This window comes from Mus caroli, chromosome 6 (genome assembly GCF_900094665.2).
Source record: "Mus caroli chromosome 6, CAROLI_EIJ_v1.1, whole genome shotgun sequence".
Classification (NCBI taxonomy): domain Eukaryota; kingdom Metazoa; phylum Chordata; class Mammalia; order Rodentia; family Muridae; genus Mus; species Mus caroli.
In genome coordinates, this window is record NC_034575.1 from 110,662,206 (window position 1) to 110,685,097 (window position 22,892).

The 22,892-nt window shown below is 48.2% G+C and overlaps 1 protein-coding gene across 2 annotated transcripts in view; it reads left to right on the top strand.

Annotated features, from left to right (window-relative positions):
- The window catches only part of Tsen2 (tRNA splicing endonuclease subunit 2), a 50,163-nt gene that overhangs the window by 17,413 nt on the left and 9,858 nt on the right, over nucleotides 1-22,892 (top strand). Inside the window, exons 6-12 of one of the 2 annotated variants that reach the window (XR_003836959.1) lie at nucleotides 129-206; nucleotides 9,429-9,479; nucleotides 12,286-12,424; nucleotides 18,573-18,609; nucleotides 19,821-19,932; nucleotides 20,846-20,935; nucleotides 21,857-22,169. Coding sequence is in view for 1 of the 2 variants with exons in the window: in XM_021165226.2 (XP_021020885.1) it covers nucleotides 129-206; nucleotides 9,429-9,479; nucleotides 12,286-12,424; nucleotides 18,573-18,609; nucleotides 19,821-19,932; nucleotides 20,846-20,935; nucleotides 21,857-21,916 (567 nt within the window). In the remaining variant the exon portion in view is untranslated. Of the gene's footprint in view, nucleotides 1-128; nucleotides 207-9,428; nucleotides 9,480-12,285; nucleotides 12,425-18,572; nucleotides 18,610-19,820; nucleotides 19,933-20,845; nucleotides 20,936-21,856; nucleotides 22,262-22,892 lie in introns of those variants that run through there. The other variant, XM_021165226.2, reaches the window with a different exon arrangement.

A 22,892-nucleotide genomic window follows, 5' to 3' on the forward strand; every position in this document is an offset into this window, starting at 1 on the left:
ATTTGGGAATTAAGTCTCATGATAGGTGTGTCTCAAGTGGCTGATTTATTCATAGTCTCATTCATTCTCTCTCTCTCTCTCTTTCTCTCTTTCTCTCTCTCTCTCTCTCTCTCTCTCTCTCTCTCTAGTTGCTGAAAAGGAAGAAACTTGTGTGCAGAAGAAATCCATACAGGATCTTTGAGTATCTGCAGCTCAGCCTAGAAGAGGTATGTGTGCATCTTGCTCTCAGCCCTGGGTAAGTCCAACCCTGTGCACTGTGCACCTGACCCCACCTTGCAGACAGTTCTGTATAGAATGCTAAATGGGGCCATCACCTACTAGGATGTTCATCCTCACTCAGCCTGTTTCACCATTTGAGAGTGTGTTGGAGCTCACCAAAATGGTGTTTGAGAGCTCTGGGTTCAAATCCTCAGCAAGGAAACAAAAGGAATTTTGAGCATTTAAGGGGTTTATCTGAGCCCTCCCTTCCTCCCTCCCTCTTCCCTTCTCCCCCCTTCTTCTTTCTCTTCCTCTTCCTCCTCTTCTTCTTCCTCTTCCTCCTTCTCTTCCTCCTCCTCCTCTTCTTCCTCCTCCTCTTCCTTCTCCTTCTTCTTCTTCCAAGACAGGTTCTTATTACTGGGATACCAGGCTAGCCTGAATTTCACAGCCCCTGCCTCAGGTGTGCTGGGATTTGGTGTGTACTACCACAGCCGAATTGAGTCCTTTTCTCAGCAAGGTTTCAAAATATTGTCAAGTTTTCTGTTGTTTGTGTTTGTTTGTTTGTTTGTTTGTTTGTTTGTTTGTTTTGAGGCAGGGTATCTCAGGGTAGTTCTGGCTACCCAAAAACTCACTATATAGACAGCTGGCCACAAATGTACTGAAAGCCTCCTGACAGCATCCTGGGTGCTGGGATTCAAGGTGTACAGCACCATGCATGCCCAGCTAATTTTTGTCAGCTTTTTAAAAAAAAATTATCTTTATTAAGATGTAATTAGCACACCAGTTCATTCATTTGAAGTGTGTAACTCAGGCTGTGTTGAAGGTCATTGGCAGATTTCCTGCCTGATATTCACAAAGTTCTGAGTCAATCCCCAGTACTGTAAAACAATAAAAAAGTTAATAGAAAAATACACAGTCCACCTTGTGTGGCCACACATAGCTACCAGGAGACTAAAGAAAAGTGATCATTTGAGCCCAGCAATTCAAAGCCAGCTAGAACGCACAGCCAGACTCTTTCCAGGATACAAAAAAGGAAGGAAGGAGGGAAGGGAGGGAGGGAGGGAGGGAGGAGGAAAAAAACTCAAGTTTTTTTAAATTGCAGAGCCTACTGTTTTTTATGTGTTGTGTGACTCTGATCACGCCCTGACTGCTGAGGGAGGGAGTATTCCAGGCATTTCCTCTGCAGAATCCACTCACTGCATGACTGCGTTCTAAGTAAACTCTACAAACTCTGTCACACTGCCCTTCTTGTGTTCCTCTAGCTGTGGTTGAGCTTGCTTGAGACCCTCCCTCCCTTCTTGCTCCTGCCTTTCTGCTGCAGGAGGCAGTGGGCCCTTGCTGAGCTTCTCAGGCAGCTCTGCAGCATCACAGCTCTTCTTCACAGCTCTGGACAGCTGGGCAGGTCTCTGGGGAATTTGTTGTATTCATCCATGGAGCTCCTGTCAGAGCCACATCGGTAACCCTCCGTTTCCCTGTCCTTGCCAGTGATACACAGCTGAGCAGGGAGTGGTGTTGTGGCCAGCACCTTTTCTCTTAGTTTTTCACCTGTGGCTGATAGTCCACCCTGAGATTCGGTAGCCACTGGCCACACCTGACTGTTCTAACGTAAACGAATTAGAACTGAGTAAGTGCAAATTTCCATTACCCAGTTGCCCCAGCCACATTTTTGTGTACCAAACAGGCACATGTGACCTCCGTCCTGGACACCCTGTAGATCATTCTCAGTTTCACGGACAGGAGGGGCTGGGCAGAAATGAAATGAGCCCAGCCTGTCCTTTCTCTGTGTTCCCTTCTCCCCTCTGGTGTCCAAGCATCAGACTCCATCCATGTGAAAAGCTACAGTTTCCACACAGAAATGTGTGATGACTTCTTCCTGCTTTTACGATATTGATCCGATCTGTAAAAACAGTTCTACCACAACCTTCTGAATGCCTTTTCAAAGAACTCGGACTTCTCTCCATCTTCATATTTAAAGCCGCCTTTCCTGTATGTTCAAAGAAACCCCTCTGAGTGGCTGGAGGGTCTGCTTTGTCGACTGCCCCTGGGCTGGTAGGAAGAAGAGCGGATCATAGCATCTCTTCCCTTGCGTCACTTCTAACCTTCATTTAGAATCTTGAAACTAGCTAAGAAAGGGCAGTGGCTGCTGGGGGGCCAAACCAGAACTTTGTGTATGCTGGACAAGAGCTCTGCCACTTAGCTACCCAGCCCAAGAGCAAAACAATTCAAACAACAAATGTCGTAGCTGGTGGTAAAACAGTAGACTAGTTTATAAAGTGTAGGAGTGAAAAGATTGGGCCCTAAGAGACTAAAATAGACGGTCAGAAACAGTCGGTAGACAGGATTTCAGTATTCAGTAAAACTGTCATTTCCAGTCGGTGCTGGAGCAGCTCATTGACCATGTGGAAAGAGACCCTTAACATAACCCTGCCTCACAGTATATGCCAAAAGACAGCTCAGGGCAGTTAAAGAAAGATATGCATGGTGGTGGCACATGCTTGGGAGGTGGAGACAGAAGGACCACAAGCTAAAGGCCATAGACAAAGCTACATAGACAATTGTATGGCCATCCTGAGCTTCGTGAGACCCATCTCAAAAAACCCAAGGCTAAATACTTGCATTATCTAGCTTTGCCCAATGAGTAAGTTCTTCCAAGAAGCTGTGACATATAGATTGCATGCCAGGGGTGGGGCTATCAATCCATGATGGAGTGATTCCCTATGGGGCTCCAGGGCCCTGGCTCCTTCCCTAGGAGACCACAGCCCTGAAGAAAAGAGTGGAAACTGAAGTTTCAGAAACTAGCAAAACACCACACAGCTGCAAATGAACTCTTTTACATATGGGGTTGCTGTAGATGTTTTTCTTTGACATTCTAACCTAGTTCACAGAGGCTTGTTCTTTTTCACTTAAAAATTAAGTTACCAGCCGGGCGTGGTGGCGCACGCCTTTAATCCCAGCACTCGGGAGGCAGAGGCAGGCGTATGTCTGAGTTCGAGGCCAGCCTGGTCTACAAAGTGAGTGCCAGGACAGCCAGGGCTACACAGAGAAACCCTGTCTCGAAAAAACAAAAAAAACAAAAAAAACAAAAAAAAAAAAAAATTAAGTTACCATACAAAGTATGCTTCGTTATGGTATTGTAAGGGTCCATGATTCACTGAAGACTGATAGATACCCTGGACTCAAATAGTGTTTAAGTGCAAAGACTGTTTTATTCTGCAGAAGTTCGGCATACTGAGGCCTCCCATTACCAAGATAGAGAGACAGCTAAGTGAGCTTGCAGGGTCGTTTTTAAAGCACATTGGAGTTCAGGGGCAGATGAGCTTCATCTTACTCTATCTCTAGCATTCTGGAACCATTACTGGGATGTGAAGGCTGGAGCCTGGTGGGTTTTTTTGTGGGTTTTTTTTTTTTTTTTTTTTTTTTTCTGTTAGTAATTGAAAAGACTTGTCCCGGCTTGCCTGGACTGGCCCAGTTTGTAGGCCTAGTCTCCCTGACTGGCCGTTTGAAGTGTGCTGTGGAATCAGCCTCAGCTTCTCAGTATGTTCAGACATGTATGTCAGTATACTTATCTCTTCTCATTGCCCTCTCCGCTGTACTCTTCTCATTGTCCTCTCCACTGTACTACCCAAACCCTTGTTCCCATCTTCCAGACCCTCCTGTTGCCCTCAGATAAGCACACCCCTGCTCTCTCGTGGACCCCACTGCCTTCTCTTCTTCCCAGTACCCTGCCCCGAGGAGCTCGATCTTGTTTCACCGGCTCCTTAACGCTTTTATGGGCAATGCATCCACATTTAACTCTAGATTCTGTATTTGAAGGGGGAACCCTGTAGAATTTGGCCTTCTGAGCCTGGCAGAATTTGGTTTGAATGATGATTCCCATGTTCCTGCAGACTTAGCATGTTTCTTTCTTGTTGTTCATGTGCATCATGATTCCTTTATCCTTTGCACACAGTAATTGTCCTTAGGTGGCGAGAGCCTGCCTCCCTGTGAGGCCTGTGGTGGACTGTTTTGGGGAGGGAGGCTGGTAGTGCCTTAGAGCAATAGCTCCGGTAGGGTGTATCCCTCCTGTTGTGGCCTTTTGTTCAGGCAGCATTTCAGGGCGACCTCCCATGTCTGCCAGGGTAGCTGCTGGAGAGGTGAGCAGGAAAAAGACCTCAATCCTGTTCTTTTGGGGACCTGTAGTCAAGGTAGAGGAAAGGGGGGGCTCATGTAACAGCACCTGCCCCATGCCCCGCCTGCATATCCGCTCTGGATACCACAGAGAACACTGCTGCTTTTCTGTTGTCTCCAGGACCCTTCACAGAGTGTGTCTCTCATTGGCCCATGATTATGTGAGCTCAGCTCCAGGGCTCAAGAGGAAGTCACACATACTGAGAACAATGGAATACTGAGTGTGCTGGTCTAATGTTTCATGTGCATGGTCTAGTGTCTCTGCTAAGGACCTGTTTGTGTGTTATCTCCCTAAGTCCTCATATTACCCTCGACCGTGTTATGATCTCTTTGACCTGGGAAGAAACTATACCTCAGGCTGGTTAAATTCCCTGCTCAAGATCAGTACTTGAACCTACGCCATCTGACTGTGGAGCCAGGACTCTAAGGCATTTGCTGTGAACTACCAATGATAATGGAAATAAATAAACAAGACGGTGCCGATCAGTATCCAGTGATAATGGAAATAAACAAGACGGTGCCAATCAGTATCCCAACACCCTGGTGCAGCATTTGCCTGCAATCCTGGGGTTGCTCCCCCAATAGTAAAGATAGGTGTGATATTACAGACAAAGATGAATAGGGCAGGGTGTGGCAGCCCACACCTTTAATCCCGACACTGAGAGGCAGGGGATCTCTGTGAGTTCTAGACCAGCTTGGTCTACATATCAAATTACAGGTCAGACATAGTGAAACTGAAAAAGTATAATGTAAAAGCAAAATTCTAGGCCTTTAGGCCCAGGCTTGAGAATGTGACCTCTGTGACTCAATGCTCCAAGGTATACTAATCATAAAACAGACAGCGACATTCCCACCCGCTTCCTGGGTTCAAGGGGTGTTCATTCAAAGAAAGTCACCCTGACCCACCCTGACCATTGCTGGAACCCGCTATGCAAATGTGCTATTGTTAAGGGCTCTTAGAAACTGTCTTGAGAAATAACCCACACAATTACCGGGTATTCCTTGTGACTCTTGTGACTTAGCACTTCCTTGTGACTCTTAACTGGTATTTTTGGTATTTTCCAACAACGCCCTCCCCACCTCCTTGAGTTGTGGTTTCTTCCTTTAAATACCCCCTTACCTAGCTACTCCAGGCGCCACGGTCCTCTACCCCTGCATGGTGTATGACCGTGGGCCCAGAGCGCTCTTGAATTAAAAGTCCTCTTGCATTTTGCAGCAAGACCGTTTCTCATGAGTGATTTGGGGTGTCACCTCTCCTGAGTCAGAACGTGGGGGAGTCCTCACATTGTGGGTCTTTCAAAACCCTGTTTAAAAAAAAAAAAAAAAAAAAAAAAAGCAAGGGGACTGGAGAGGTGGCTCAGTGGTTAAGAGCACTGACTGCTCGTCCAGAGGTCCTGAGTTCAATTTCCAGCAACCATGTGGTGGCTCACAACCATCTGTAAGGGAATCTGATGCCCTCTTCTGGTGTGTCCAGACAGCTACAGTGTACTCCTATATAATAGATAGATAGATAGATAGATAGATAGATAGATAGATAGATAGATAGATAACAAAAACAAAGCAGGGAGAAAATACTTTCCTCATCAACATAGCACATGAGAGGTGGCATCCTTTGGTTTTCTGATGGGTGACCTGCCAGGATGTTTCCCTCAGAGGGATATAGTGAAGACCCCATGAGGTGTGACATGTGTCACGTGCCTCTTGAGGAAGCAGGTAACTACATGCGAATCTCTTACCAAGGATGCTGCCATCCCTGGGTGGACATGGCCCCAGTTTTAGTCTCTATTCTCTCTGTTGTCCTGATGTACAGAATGGCCGGTACATACGTTTGTTTGTTTGTTTGTTTGTTTGTTCTTTCCTCTAAATTTAAAATGAGCTCCACCAGAATTTGGTTTGATCATGGCTTGTTGAAGGATTGGGGGTGCTAAGGGAACTCTTTTTTTTTTTTTTTTTTTAGCTAAGGGAACTCTTAAGAAAAAAAGTAAGTCTTTCAAATGTGTTCCCTTCTGCTTATTCAGTGTAACAGTTCTCTTTGAGTTCATGGTCAGTATCAGACATCGCAATAGCTTAACAAATAGCACATGCACATAAAGAAAGATGAAATATTGTAACTTGTGAGTTGTTTAAGAGCCCACTGCCCCGGCCTGGGACTGAGAACAAAGCAGAACAGCCCCCAGGCATGCCAGGGCAAGGCTGTTGTTAAGGCATTCCTAAGAACATCTTGACTGTAAAGATGAAAAGGTATGTAAGGACCAGCAGGGCTATATTATCTAAGTCAACACCATCTGGCCAGAACCTCCCCTCTGTCTATTGCCCCTTGGCGCCGAGTAAAGTCATACATCAACTGGTTGCTATGTGAACAAAGATAAGCCCCCAGCCCACAGNAACAAAGTCCTGCTTTCTGTTAATGTTTGAATAATCCGATAGTGTGTTGCTATGCTGAATTCCACACCCCTAAGCCCCTTACTCCATAAAAACCCCTAGTTTTCAAGCCTCGGGGCCGACATCCGTTATCTCCTGTGTGGCATGTCAGCCCGGAGCTCCGTAATTAAACGTCCTCATGTAATTACAGCAAAAGATGGTCCTTCGTGATTTTTTGGGTGCACGCCGAATCAGGAATGGGGTGGGGGTTTCCCCACTAGGTCTAACACACACGTCTCTCCTGGCAGAGTTCCTGACTCTACAGTGCCTAGTCAGCAGTGCCTTAAATCTCTCCCTATAGCAAGATGCCCTCTCTCTCTAAATTGCTGATACCCATCATAAGTTAAGAAGAATTCACAGTGACTTTACCCTTTCCTCTGTTGGACAATAGCAGCTGTCACTCAGATATGCTGATATTGTCTTCCACAGCTGGCTGCTTGCGTATCTGCTCTTGAACCATGCCATGGCAGATGCCACACTGTAATTCTGTGCCCTCCTTTAGGAAGTCATGAGATCACAGAGCCAGGCTGATCCATGGCTTTAGAGAGTTCTGTCTTCAAAATATGGTTTTCCAGTGTGGTGGATCCTAGCCTAAATACGCTGTCCCCAAAAGGGAAAGCTTGCTGGTGAAGCCAGCTTCACAGACCTCCCTCCTCTGCCTCCTGAGGACTTGATTCCAAATAAAGTACTTCAGTGAGGTTGGAGAGGTAACAATTAAGATCACTGACTCTGACCTCAAAAGGACCAAAGGTCTGATCCCAGCACCCAGTGACTCAGAGCCATCTGTTATTCCAGTTCCAGGGGATCTGGGCCTCCTTGGATCTGTGGCACACACATGGTACACATACATACATGTAGGCAAAACACCCATACACATAAAATAAAAATTAAAAATACAAATAATTTAAACCACCTCAGTGAAGGCTTGAACTCAGGTCTAGTAGACCTCATTCCATGCTCCTCTGAAGCAGGTTCCCTTTCTGTATTGTACTATTCTGAACCAAGAGATGCAAATGTGTCAAAATGTAGGGAACTAGCTGGGCGTGGTGGCGCACGCATGCCTTTAATCCCAGCACTCGGGAGGCAGAGGCAGGTGGATTTCTGAGTTTGAGGCCAGCCTGGTCTACAAAGTGAGTTCCAAGACAGCCAGGGATATATGGAGAAACCCTGTCTCGAAAAAAAAAAAAAAAAAAAAAAAAAAATGTAGGGAACTTGTCCACCTAAGGGCAGCTTTATCTTTTCTACAGTATTTCAGTCACCCTGGGCCACCCATAAACTGTAGTATTCAGTGTTAGAAAATGGTGGTGGCAAGAATGAGGCCAAAGTAAGTTCATAGGAGGTTTGGTGAGGCTTTGGGCAGCACTGGGAGAAGTGTGACCTCTCTGGGGACATCTAGGCCCCTGGAGAAGCAAGCTGAGGCAAGTGCAGAAGCCCCCAGTGGACCTAGGTGCCTGGGTCTCAGCCAAGGCAGGGTTGGGGTTCCTTTCGTTCTCTCAGCACAAGCATTGAGCCCTCACAAAGGGAGCTGGCCTGTCTTGTGGGCGGAGGCAACAGTGTGCCTCTGCTCTGCCTTAGAGGCACAGGGACTGAAGGTGTCTCCAGACAAAAGCAAGTGCTCTGGAGCAGAGAGGCAAAAGAGTTGCCTGAGCCTGTGGTGAGGAAAAAGCCATTAACACAGCACCGAGCGGGGGTGGAGGGGCTGGTCATATTCCGGGAGCAGGTCTGGGCCACCACACCCTGCTCCAAGCTGTGTGTGTATGAAAAGTAACTTTTCTAAATCAAGACTGAGGAAGATCTGTCCTGTTTTGGTCCTGTTTTGCAGATCATAGTGGGGTCTGGCTATGATGGGGTCTGCTGTGATCTCACCACAGGCTTCGGGCTATCTTTTCCTCCGCCTGTGCCCCACCCCCTGCACACACTTAGCAGGAGCGCGAGTGAGGCAGATAGTTTTGAGTTTGTCACCCAGGACTCGCAGACAGCTTGGAGAACCGCAACTCTGGAGAGCATCAGTGGCTCTGGGCAGTTCCAAGGAAGCCACTGGGGTGCTAGGCCCTGCCCCTCTCCTCTCATCCCTGGACACCTCTGCACCCTTCAGCTTTCTGGCCCCTTGTTGCCATGTGTGCACAGCCTTGGGACAGGAGGAGACAGAGAAGAAGGAAGCCAAGTCCTGTTTCTACTCAAGGACCCTCCTGCCCTGCGCCTGGAAGCAGGGGCCATTTGTGATTCGTTGTGGGTAGCATATCTCATGCCTTTTAAAATACTTGGACATGAGAAAAGTCAGGTTGGAATGTAGCTTAGCAGGGTAGTTCAGGCATGCGGGAGGCGCTCCTTCTGTGGCCAGCACTACAGTCAATAAAATACAGAGTAACCCAGTGTCGTCTTTCAGTACTGCCCACCACCCTGTCCCCTGGGTGCCTGAGGATCATAGATCTGTCTGCCCTGGATGGAAGCCACAATATGAGGCTGTTGGGATAGATGGGGGTGTGGAGGCATGTTGGCTTTGTCAGAGAGCTATCTTTATCTCTGTTGGGTGATGTGGGGTGAGCCAAGGGTGAGCTAGGCAGTCGCTCCCCTACTAAGCCCCACACCCACACTAGGAGAGCAACAGCGTTTCTAATGAGAACTCCCCTGCTTTGTTGCAGGCTTTCTTCCTGGCGTACGCCCTGGGATGCCTAAGTATTTACTATGAGAAGGTAAGTTTTTGTGTACACACAATCCGGTCGTTCCCCAGTTGACATAGGTAGAGACCCTTCCTATGGAGTTAAAGCCAATGTGTCAACTTTGACTGAAAAAAAGATTTGTCCTTTTCCCGGTAAGGCTCAAACTAAGGAACCTCAGCTGAAGCAGTTCAGGCAGAAGCAGGGTGAGCCTTTTAGCTTGTGTCTCTCAGAGGCTGAGGAACTGCAGCCTGATGTGTAAGAAGGAAACCTGTATCACCATGGTCCTAGCATCACCAACAAAACCCAAAGTTCCAGGTTAGGTGCCGCCCAGGTGCATAGTGCCTGCTCTGGGTGTTTAAGGCCTTGGGCACAAGGCTACCCCAACACTGCAAAAATAATCAAACTCACCAACACACAGTTATACCTGTACTGAGTGTCAGGCCCTTTAAATTCATTGGGTTTTGTTTGTTTATTTTTAATGTGTATAGGCATTTTGCCAGAATATTCGTGCACCCATTGCATGCTTAGTGTCCACAGACACCACTGAGGGTATTGGATCCCCGGAAACTAGAGTACAGACAGATGTGAGCTGCCGTGTAGGTGCTAGAAATATTCTAGGATCAGTGCTCACACTTAACCACTAAGTCATCTCTCCAGACCTTTGTTTTTGTTTTCAAGTCAAGATCTTCCTTTATAGCCTAGGCAAGCCTAGAACTCACTGTTTGTAGCCTAGGCTGGACTCAGTATGAGGTAACCTCCCTACTTCAGCTCTCTGAGTTCCATGCTGTCCAGCTTGCCTGTGCTAGTTCTGTCTTTTCCACCTCTTGGTCGGAGCTGCGTTAACAAGCTAACTGAGCTTAGAGAAAAGAAGCACAGCCAAGGCCACCTGGCTAGTGTGGTTAGAACCAGCTGGTAAGTCCATGTGTGTGAGGCTTCAATGTCTCTGGTTTCACCTTTGCCAGGGTATTACCATTACTGACCTCTAGGCAGACAGCAGGGCAGCCTCTCTGGACATTTCTTGTCTGTTTTGAATGTGGCACTTTGCTGATGTAATGCCTTAGGATACAGTAATGAAGAGGAAAGGAGACAGACGGCATCCGAAGTGTCTGTGTCTGCTTCTGGGAGATCCTCAGGCTCCATGCGGGACCCCGCCCTGTCAGGGAGACTTAGTGAGGGGTTAAAGCCACACGGGTATGAACAAACCCTGATGCTAGGTGTTGATGAGAGCTGTTGTCTGGGGATGGAGCCCAGGGCCCTGTTCACACTAAGCCCATGCTCTACCAGTGAGCTGCAGCCACGCCGTATTTGTGGAATTAAAGCTTCGGCTGAGCTGAACTGAGAAGCTGAACCCCAGACAGCTGAAGAGTTGGTTCTTTCCCAAAGTAGTGGAATGAGAAAGATACTTTCTAAACCCACCCACTTAATTTTTGTGACTGTTTTCTGATGAAACCCGGGGAAAACTTCTTGTTCTATTCAAGGTCCTTCTCTGGACACAGTATTGCACCATCAGGTGGCTGTTCTCCTATCTGAAAGCTACATGGAACCAAGGATTATTTTGGGACTTTAGTGAAAATTTCACTTACAAAATGATTTTTTGCTTTGCTGAGCCTGGCCTGACATTGCAGTATCTGCTCACTGAAGGGCCTATGGACACATGTTTTTATAAGCTCCCGTGGGCTTGTCACACATGACCCAACTCCACATGCCACTGGCTCCTTTATCTACAACATCCTTCCCCAGGTCCCCACCTCTTGGCCTCTGACCCCTTTGCTTTTTCTCATTTCTAAATTTCATCCTCTCTCAAGGATGGAGCCCAGGGCCTGTGTATGCTGAGCCCACCAACAAGATGCACACCAGCCTCAGTGTCTCCTTTTCTGAGTCCTAGATCCCTGCAGCATAAGAGATGAGTGAGAGCTGGGCGTGGTGGCGCACACCTTTAATCCCAGCACTCGGGAGGCAGAGGCAGGCGAATTTCTGAGTTCGAGGCCAGCCTGGTCTACAGAGTGAGTGCCAGGACAGCTAGGGCTACACAGAGAAACCCTGTCTCGAAAAACCAAAAAAAAAAGAGATGAGTGAGAGCCTCAGGTGGGAGCCACATGGGTCACTGTAGACTTTTCTGGTGGCACTTGAGAAGCAGAGGCAAGAAGACTGCAAGTTCAAGGCCAGCCTGGGCTACAATAGTGAGACTATCTCAAAAAAAAAACAAAAACAAAAACAAAAAAACAAAAACAAAAACAAACCCAGTAGCCCCCACCCCCCAGAAGAACATTTTTTTTTTTCCTGAGACAGGGTTTTTCTTTGTTCCCTCTCTCTGTCCTGGAACTCACTTGGTGGATCCACAGTGGCTTTAATCTCATAGAGATTGGCCTGCCTCTCTGCCTCTGTATCCTAAATGCTGGGATTAAAGGTGTGTCCTACCAACACCACCTGGCTTGGAGCAATTTTAATAATATGCACATAGTTTATCTAACCACGGTATGCAGGTGGGCTGAACTGTGGCTCTGAGGGAGGGCACTTGCCTAAGCATGCACAAGGCCCTGTTTTGCATACCCAGCACTGCAAGAGGAAAGAGTATGACTAACTTAAAATGACCCAAATTACTGAGGTTGCTTGTGTTACTTCCTCTGAGATGGACAGAAGGACCTCACAGTAGCACCTGTGTTGGGAACAGCCACACTTAGTGGTTGCTGTCACATAAACAGTGTGGGTTAGGTCTCCTGAATGAATCCCTCTTGTTCATCTCCATTGCTGCTGCAGTGCCATGTTAGTCTAGATGTCTACTCCCTTACTAAAGCAGGAGTGAATAAATGCAAACTATTATCTTTTTAAAAAACATTAGGAGCCTCTGACAATAGTGAAACTCTGGCAAGCCTTCACTGCAGTCCAGCCCACCTTCAGGACAACCTACATGGCCTACCACTACTTCCGAAGTAAAGGCTGGGTGCCCAAAGTGGGGCTCAAATACGGAACAGATCTGCGTGAGTAGCTCTTGAGTGTGAGTGTGTGTGTGTGTGTGTGTGTGTGTGTGTGTGTGTGTGTGTGTGTGGCATATGTGAGGACAGGGTCAGCCCAGTTTGCTTGGGAGGTCGAGGTAGCTGTCTGTTCTGTTGGATACCATTGCTGGGTGTTTGGATGGAATGGGTTAAATCCAGAGAATGAGAATGCCGTGTGTTGGGAAAGCCTACTGGCAGGCTCAGACTTTCCTAATCATAGCCAAGAGTTCTATGGCACCTGCTGCACATCAGCCATAAGCTTGTGTGATTTCTGTCAGGTCTGTTTTCTCGAAGTTTCACTTGCCTCAGACTCTGAGTCCTGGAGTTATGATGATAGTCAGCTGTTGTTTACTGAGCTCATGCTGTCCGGCATGGTGCTGTTCCTTCCTGTGACACTCCTCACGGCAGCCTTTTGCTATTCTGTATGCCACTCTCGTTCCTTACTGCAGTGTGGAGAGGAAAGGCCATGTACCCTCACTGGCTTCCAGTCTCCCTCAGGCTTTGGATTCTAGCACAAGGCTCTTAGGCACTTCTGTGTGTTGCTGGCTCCCCCAGTGATCCCCTCAGACTGTGAAAGGCTTGCTGGGCAGAGCAAACAGCACAGAGGCTGGGGCAGGACATGCTAAGCAGGTCTCAGACATGCACAGAGGCAAGAACATGGAGAGCACTGATCCCAAGGTACTCAGGCTGGGACCTGCCTGGATGTTTGAGATGAAAGTCTTCAGAGTGCTGTCTTACCAGTGACTGAAGAGAACCAACAGAATGGATGCGGCACTTGTGCACAGAGGAGCCAGGTGGCATCTGACGTCACCTCAGATTCTTGATGAATTCATCTGGTGCAGTGCAGACTGAGAGTACTAATCTGAAATGCTTGGCCACAGAAGCAGACTGGGTTCCAGGCACTTGTAGGATGAGGTCTGCAGTGAGAATTCTGAAATAGTGTTTTCATTTTAACCTAGATATGAGGATATGGGGCTGCTTCAGACTGTCCACAGCAGCTGACTATGATTTCCCTCATGCTCTAGCAGAGGTGTGGTTTTGCCAACTACATATAGTTTCTGCAGTTGTGTGACAACTGGAATTCTGGGAACTTTTCAGAGGGCATATAAATACTAGAACCCCAAGAAATGGAGTCGGTGGTTGGTGGTTGTTGTTGAGTGGGTGGGGAGGGTTGGTTGCAGTTTGTTAGTAGTCCTGCTCAAAGAAGGAACAAAAGGAAAGAAATTAGATTCAAGGATCTCTCTCTCTCTCTCTCTCCCTCCCTCCCTCCCCTCTATCCTTTCTCTCCTATCCACTGATAATAGGGGGTAAAACCAGTATGGGGTGGGGGGATAAAGGGTAGGAAAAAGAAGAACCCACAAAGTAGCCTGGTTTTTTTTGTTTTTGTTTTTCGAGACAGGGTTTCTCTGTGTAGCCCTGACTGTCCTGGAACTCACTCTGTAGACCGGGCTGGCCTCCAATTCAGAACTCTGTCTGCCTCTGCCTCCTAAGTGCTGGGATTAAAGGCATGCGCCACCACTGCCCAGCTTAGTAGCCTGTTCTTAATACTCACCTTTTTAATGGTTTTATGCACAAGTATATCTTCATACTGTGGAAGTTTCTACTGTGACATATCGGCACTCAGCAAGCTTGGATTGGGACAGAGCGGGAGCTTCAGCCTTGCATGCCTGAGGCTGCACATGATCCCCAACAAGGAAGAATTCAGACCTTGGAGCCTCAGAGATTAGTGATGCTCTTCATGATTGAAGGAGGAGACAGGCAGTTCTGGGGAGCTGAAGCACCATGGCAACCCTAGGGAGCTGTAGATGTCAGGGGCCTGGGTTAGTAACCATCTACCTTTGGGTTCCCCTCAGCTCTGGGGTCATTCCATAATAAATCACCAAACCCCATGTCCACATGGGCCATATGAATGAGTGTTTCCTGGGTCTTTTCAGAAGTGTTTGTGAGGCTCAGATAAAAATTTTAAGGTATTTGAGAGCCCCCAAAAGTTATAGCTTTTGAGGGGTTAAGCCACCTTGTTTCAGCTTGTTCCAAATGTCTCTAAGCCTTTTTAAATAGCCCAAAAAAAGTCAATGCAGTCTTTAAAATTCTTACACTGGGGCTGGAGAGATGCCTCAGGTTCAGGGCACTGGCTGCTAGCTACACTTCCAGAGGACCTGAGTTTGATTCCCAGCATCCACATGGTGGATAACAACCGTCTGTAACTCCAGTTTCAGGGAATGTTACATTCCTGTCTAGCCTCTGTTGGACACCGAGCACACATGTGGTGCACAGAAATGCATGCAGACAGAACACACACACACACACTCACACACACACTCACACTCTCACACACATACAGTCATACACTCACAATTAGAAAAACAATGAATAAAAACTTTAATGCTCTAAAGTAGGCTGTGCTTAAGCTGGTGTTATTAAAACACTTTCCCAGGGTGGAGACCCAGGCAGTATCTACCCTTCCAATGGCCCAGTGAGGCCAGTTCTGACAGTTTACTCTGGGGAGCCAGTCGGTTTATTGAGCTTCTGTGTAGGTAAGGGGTTACTTACAGTGGTGTAGATCCTCCTTTACCCGCAGCAGGACACACCTAGAAAGCCTTTACCCTGACTGGATGAGGGCTCATCCTGTAGACCCATTGATGGCTCCTCTCCATTCCCCTGGCCTAGCCCTCCCCTAGGCCATGTGTAATTAAAGCAAAGTTGCATACAACAGGTGTAGGGAGTGCTAGATTCTCAGGTGAGGGTCTCATGCCCTCCCTACCCCTCCTCCTCAGACTGTCAACAAGCTCAGCTGGATAATCCTCATTCAAGGAGCCTGAATTTCCCCCAAGAAATTGCTAGGCTCAGAGGACAGTCACTCACAACACCCAGAATTGAGGGATAGTCCTCAGGGAGCACCAGCAGCCCTGAAGGTCTTTTCTGACAGTAGGTTGCTATGTGCCCATCCCCCTAGGGGAAAGGCCTCTTTTGTTTCTTCCATCCTGGAAGTAACCCACAGAAGGCTGATGGAGTGAACTGGGCTCAAGTTCTGGAGATAAATTCCAAGATAGCTGTGTTGGTCCCAGCTCCTGTCTGTGCAGGGGAATGGCCTGGATTTGTTTCTTTTAGACTTCCTCTGTTCTCACTCCCGAGATCACAGCCACTCTACCTACCTCTCAGGTCTCCACCATCCTTGTCCTAAGGGGGAAATGAGAGTTGAAGCAGTTGGGGAGGCCGTCCACTGTTAAGAGGCCTCATGGGTAACAGAAAGCGCTCTTAGGTTAGACAGCTCTGCCTTTTCCCACCTGTGTGACCTCAGCTGGTTTCTTAATTTGCCCGAGCTCTGTCTTATCACACCTTGGGGTGTTTATAAAACATCTTTGTAGAGCACTTCTGAGAAGGACTGGGTGAGTTGTGCTCCCATGACTCAACGATTTAGTCAAAGCATGCGGTGCCCCAGAATGTGGGGTAAAGATGCAATTCAGTTCCAGACATGAATTCAGCGGGTAGAGAAGACCTTCATTTCCCCATGGATGCTTTGGGTTTTGTTTTGTATCTTGAAATAGAGTTTTACTACATTGCCCAGGCTGCTCTCACAGTTGAACAACCCTCCTGGCTCAGCCTCCTAAGTAGCTGGACTACATGTGTGTGCAGTAATACCTTCGTTTTAGAATGTTGGAAGCCAGTTCAGAGAGGCTAGTAACTGGCCTAGAGTCTCACGCCCTGGAGTGACAGATATTGGACAGGAAGAGATGGTCCTGGTCCACCTTCTTCCTATCGCTGAACCCCAAGTCACAGAGCTGTTTGGATGCGTGTGGATGTTCACTTCATGGGAACTGAGCTGAGCTGAAACACAGCATATAGGAAATGAATGGGCAAATGGCAATATGACCACAGAGACCAGACCACAGCAGCTGGGTGTGTAGGACCCCAAATATTGGGACCCCCACTCTAGTCCAGGGACAGGAAGCACCCACGAACACAAGAATCCTCTCTTGTTGCAAGACGCACGGAGGCTTTATTGGCAGAGCTCTGGGCCGACACGTACCTCACACAGGAGGCAGGGGAGTCGACCCTGAGGCTCAGAAGCTAGGGGTTTTTAAAGAAGCAAAGGGTTAGGAGTACAAGGAATTTTGACAAAGGCACGGGATTGGTTCATTAACAGAAAGATTACATGTCAGCAAAAAGGGGCATCAGAACTTTGTTCCGGTGGGCTTGGGGCTTATCTTTGTTCACATAACAACCAGTTGATGTATGACTTTACCCGGCGCCAAGGGGTAATAGACAGAGGGGAGGTTCCAGCCAGATGGTGTGGACTTTAGACAAGATGACCCTGCCTGTCCTCGGATTGAGGGGAGATTCCAGCCAGATGGTGTTAGCTTAGATAATGTAACCCTATTTGTCCTTGAATACCTTTTCATCTTTACAGCCAAGATGTTCTTAGGAATGCCTTAACAACAGCCCTGCCCTGGCATGCCTGGGGGCTGTTCTGCTTTGTTCTCAGTCCCAGGACAACTCACAAGTTACAATATTTCATCTTCCTTCAGGTGAAGGGGTCCCGCAGTGGCCTGGGGAGTCCCAAGTTGGCTCTAGGATCACTGTCTCCAAAAAGGAAATTGTGTTCATTTCTCAAGGGGAGCAAGGGGACAGCCAGTGTCCCAGGACTAGCACATGGCAGCAGTAATGGCAAAGCTGTAGGTTACTGATAGATTTCAGCCTTCAGGGCATGGCTATACCATTCATTGTTCATTTATAAATGTCAAGCCTGGGGCTCACCAGAGCACTCTCTTTTAATTTCCATGAAATCCAGTGAGCATCTCCAGGTAGCTCCAGATGACTGACAGGTCCTCAGGGTCCTGGGCTCCATCTTCAGCACAGGAGCTCAGAGTCACTAGCTGAGTGCTGAGCTCTGGACCCAGGAGGGTTGTGAGTCAACCCGCAAGTGGCACAGCTCAGGGCCAGGCCTGGCTTCTTGGGGACTGAGAACCTGAAGGAAGCCAGGTAGACATGGTGGGCAGCTGGCCAGTACCTGCTTCCAAGGGGTCCCTGCAGAGGGCTACCGTCCTTAGGCCCAGGCTCCTTCAATGAGAGGCTCTTTTTGATCTCTAGAGACTGGCTTCACCCCTTCCTGTGTCAGATCCCCATGAGAAAGGCAGGCTGGTACTGGATGGACTGTGTGCTTATGGGTCTTTTGTAGCCTCTCTGCTGAGTTTCTCATTTATTTACTTCCTTTTTTTTATTAGTGTTTGTGACTCAGGTTCTCAGGTTCACATGAGCACATGCTATGGTGTGGGTACGGTGAACTCAGGCATGACTAGACACATGTGCTGTGTATGTATGGACGTGTGCTATGTATGTGTGGGCATTAATACTGAGCATGCTTACTTGCTGAGACTTCTTGCCAGCCCCTGCATGTCAGTGTGTTGAGTGTGATGCATGCAGATGTCTTCAGGTAAGCATGCCTCAGGAGACCAGGGGAAGAGGGCAGGTAACTTTCTCTATTACTCTTCAGCTTATTGCCTAGAGACAGGGTCCCTCAGTGAGCCAGAGCAGAAGCACCCTATTTCCGGTGGACTGGCCAGCAAGCTCTCATAATCTCCCTACCACCCCCTGGTGCTGGGGCTTCAGGCATGGGTAACCCTGCCCCACTTACAACATATGTTCTCCCCACCAAGCCAGGGCCTGAATTTCTACGCTGACAGCCAAAGGCTAGGAAGTAGCCCCAACTGCCCTGAAAACTGTGTTTCCCATGTGCCCCTGCCATGGCACCAGCAGGCGGGGCCACCCTCACTCTGAGTCCGGTTGGATTTGGAATGAGTCACAAATGCTGTACATTGTATGGACTTAATGTACTGTCTGCTACTTCCCACACACGGAGAAAGACCAGGCCCACTTGTAGGTAGGAGTATGGCCCGGGCAGAGTGAGTCACTGGGCTCAGTCCCCAACACCAATGGAAAAGAAAAAACAATGACGTGTACTTAACTTTGGGAGTCGCTTTTGTTGGGTGAACGAGAGTGTCCAGGTTCAGACAGCAGATTTGACTAGTTTTGTTGCTTCTGGGGATCTGAAGCCAGTGTGGGGCCAGAGAACAGAGCACCTCGTGAAGACAGCTGTACAGTTATGATGAGCTAACATCTCCTTCTCTCTTTGCAGTGCTGTATCGGAAAGGCCCTCCATTTTACCATGCAAGGTTTGGAAATTTTTAAATAAATTAATAGAAAGGACACAAGGAAATATCTAGCTTGGGGTTTAATTTTCAGTTTCTCAGAGGCAATTAAAAGTCATATTCTTAGCTGAGCGGCAGTGGTGCAGTGGTACACGCCTTTAGACCCAGCCATCAGGAGGCAGAGGCAGATAGATCTCTGAGTTCGAGGACAGCCAGGGCTACACAGATAGATTCTGTCTCAAAAAAAGCCAATCCTCTCCCTCTCCCACCCCAAAATGTCATATTCCTGGGGCTGAAGAGATGACTCAGTGGCGAAGAGCACTGGTTGCTCTTCCAGAGGTTCCAGGTTCGGTTCCTGATACCCACATGGTAGCTCACAACAGGAGGATCCAGTGTCTTATTCTGACGTCCACAGACACCAAGCAAGAACATGGTACACAAACACATATGCAGGCAAACGCCTATACTTATTTCTTAATCACTCTTAAATTTTGTGTGCACTGGTGTTTTGCCTGCAAGTGTGTCTATATGAGGATGTCCGATCCCCTGGGACAGCAGTTACAAACAGTTATGAACTGCCATGTGGGTGGTGAAAATTGAACCCAGGTCCTCTGGAAGAGCAGCCAGTGCTCTTAACCACTGAGCCATCTCTCCAGCCCAAACACCTATACTTATAAAAATAAAATATATCTCTTCAAAAAGTCATGTTCCTGGCCAAGTGTGGTAGCATGTATCTTTAACCCAGCACTCTGAAGAGGAGGCAGGTGGAGCTCTTTTAAGTTTCAAGTCAGCCTGGTCTACATGGCAAGTTCCACTTTAATCAAGGCTACATAGTGAGACCCTGTCTCAAAGCAAACAAACCCACCAACCTGCAGGCTCCAGGCTGGCCTGAGGTGCTGTTAGACCGCTGGGTTCCATGATCAGCACTGCAGGAGATTTTAGCACACTGGCCTTGTTACGCTGTCCACACGATGAGTGATGGTATCGTGGATCTGTGTTAACATCAAGTTAGTCTGTGTACAGTCCTCAGAGCACAGTGAGTATGAGTGTATCCAAAGAGTTGTCGGTAGGCGTGCATTCAGCCTGAAGGGTGGTAGCTTCCCATCCCGTTGCTCATTAGTTATTCTCTTTGGTGGGCTAGGCTTTAGCAGCAGGCAATGTGAAGTTCTTCTGTCCTGGTTCTTGGTAAGACACGCTGTTCTCTGGACAAGCTGATGGTGTGTCTTGTCTTCTAGCTACTCGGTCATCATTGAGCTCCTAGATGACAACTATGAGGGCTCCCTCCGCCGGCCTTTCAGCTGGAAGTCGCTGGCTGCCCTGAGCAGAGTCTCGGGGAACGTCTCCAAGGTACCAGGCTAAGCCCCGCTGCTACTCACGTGGCTCCTTTGCTTTTCTCTTAAAGGCAGCAGAATTGTTGGGTTTTTTAAATGGAGATGTAGAGGATAGAGAAGTGGCTCTGTGGTTAAGAGCACTTGGCTCTTCCAGAGGACCTGAGTTCAGTCCAGCACCCACATCAGACAGCTCACAAGCACCTGTATCTCCAGCTCCAGAGGACCTGACACCCTCTTCTGGCCTCTGTAGCACTGCAAGCACATGGTGCACGTACACACATAACCAAAAATAACTTTGTTTGTTTGTTGGTTTGTTTGAAGTCATTTGGGGCTCGGTGGCTAAGAGCTCACATTGCTCTTTCTTCCAGAGGACCAGAGAGAGCACCCACACCAGCCATCTCAATTCCAGCTCCAGGAGAGCCAGGGCCCTCTTCTGGCTTCCACGGGCGTCTGCACTCACATGCACTTCCCTACACAGAAACGCAGATACACACATAACTAAAAATAAAATAATAGAAAATCTTAAGTTATTTGTACGGCTGAGTATACACCTGTAACCCAGCACTTGGACAGTGGAGACAGGAGGATCATGAGTCTGAGGCAGCCTGGTCTCCCCTTCTCTGGTGGCATATATATATATATATATATACACACACACACACATACATACATACATACATACATACATACATACATATTGCAGTGTGTATTTTTCATCTTGGATATGTAAGCAGCTTGTCGGCTTCGTCACATCCCCGCATCCTCTTCACCATTGTAAAAGCCAGGGAAGCAGGGGATGTGCCCTCTGAGTGTGCACGCTGCAGTGTACTTGTACACAGGGACGGGTGGGAGTGCCTGTTCTCCTCACACACTGACACAGGTGATGTCTCTTTGCAGAATATGGAAAATGTGTCATCTTTTCTCGGCAGGAGCTGATGCTGTGTTATTTGATTAAGCCCTCTACCATGACTGCTGAAGACATGGAGACCCCAGAATGCATGAAGAGGATTCAAGTTCAGGTGTGTGAGCGAGCGCAGAGACAGCTCCACATCATCCCAAGAGTCTACACCCACTGCATCCTCTGCAAGGCTCTTTCCTCAGTGACAAAAACTGCTTCTGGCCCTGTAAACCTCTCTCATCTTCTTCCCCCTGAACCTATCAGACTCCACCTCTCACAGCCTCGGCCAGTCTATCTGTTGCTTCCCCATCTCCAGCCGTGGGTGAGCCAGCTCAACAGCCAGGCCAGGGTCTCCCACAGGTCTCACTCCCAGAGACTAGCTGTCACTCCCTCCTCATACTTCCTACGTGACTTCCTTCAGTGCTGAGGATGGAACACAAGGCCTCACTCACAGTAAGCGTCTGTTCTACCATACACACCTGAGTCTCACACACCCACACATGTCACTCCCATGTTCCTGTGTTGAACCAGACACCTGGCTGCTTTCCTCTACTGGGGCTGCCAAGTTCTCAGTAGAGTCACCACTGTGTGTTAATATCTCTGAGCCCTTCCCCACTGCCCACTCCAACAACACCTTAGCTACCCACACAGCCTGTGCCCCACCCTGGTCCCAGGCAGATGTCCTGTCGACCTCCAGGGCCCCAGTGGCACCTCCCTCCATTTGTTCTGATCTTCTCTAGGTTTGTGATTCATGGAACGTCAGTGTCTGCTTGTCACTTCCTGTGTGTCCCAGAGCAGGTCCTCACTCAAGCTGAGCACTGGCCTTGACTGCTGCTGTGTGCTGGGAGACTAATTCAGTGATGACAGGGGACAGGGTTCCTGTGTGAGGGTTATGGTTACACCTCGCGCTTTCTCCACATCTTCCTCTTTCAAGACTGGGAAGGGAGTCCCTGCACACCAGCCATCTGTGACAGGCAGCTGTGACATCACATGCTTGGGACTTCCATGTCCAGTTCTGAAGCCCTCTTTTTCTCGGTTGCAGGAGGTGATTCTCAGCCGATGGGTTTCTTCCCGAGAGAGAAGTGACCAAGATGAGCTTTGACCTTCCAATTCCAGAGTCCACAGTTCACCAACAGCTCTGACTGTGTGCCATCGGCCTGCCCCGGAGGAGCACTGGCACATTTGGGAATCACAGGACCCCGTGGTCTGTTGCTGTAATAGAAAAATCTACTCTGTAGCTCAGCTTACCCAAGGACTTCAACCAATTACCCACGTGACTGGAAACCCATTGACGGTTTGGAAACCTTGAAATACTGAGTGGCTGGTGCATTCTCAGTGAACTCACTATTTGACAGGTTGGTGCATTGAACATAAAACTATGTAGTACTGGCTATGAGAGATGCATCTTACTTGGAGAACCTCTTATAAAATAAAAGTGAGAAGTGAAGGTTTTTGAGAGAATAAATGTAGTTAACATTTAGCAGAACATGACATCATTACCCTCTCCCACAGGCTGGAGAGCAGAGAAGATGTTGCCTGAGGGGCATTTAGGCATCTTAGTCAATTTTTTGTGTTGCTGTAGCGGAACAGTTGATGCTAGCTAGCACATAAAAGAAAAAGAGCTTATTTGGTTCATGATTTTCATGGCTGGAAAGTCCAAACAGCATGGCACAGATCTTGGCAGTATCATAATATGCCGGAGGAATGAAAAGGGATATTAGGCAAACCAGGGCTGGGGACGGGGCTATGGCTCTCTGACCGGCCTCCAGGGAACTAACCCACCCTTGAAGAACTGTACTCCCTTACAAGGGGAAGGTAGTGATTTGATCATCTCCCTTGAAGAACTTGCCCCCCTGCGCTGTTAATGGGTAAGTTAAGCTTCACCATGTTTTGGTGGGGGCGGCACACAGTCACAAGATAACCAGCGGGGATGTGGACTTGGGTGGTAGTTCTTTCTGTGAGGGTGGACTGAGAGCCACAGCGTGAGTTAGTGAAAGTGTAAAAGTGTCAGAGGTTCACCCAGGTCCAGGCTCAAGAAACTGGCAAGATGGTGTAGGCACTTGGTCTCCATGTGGTCT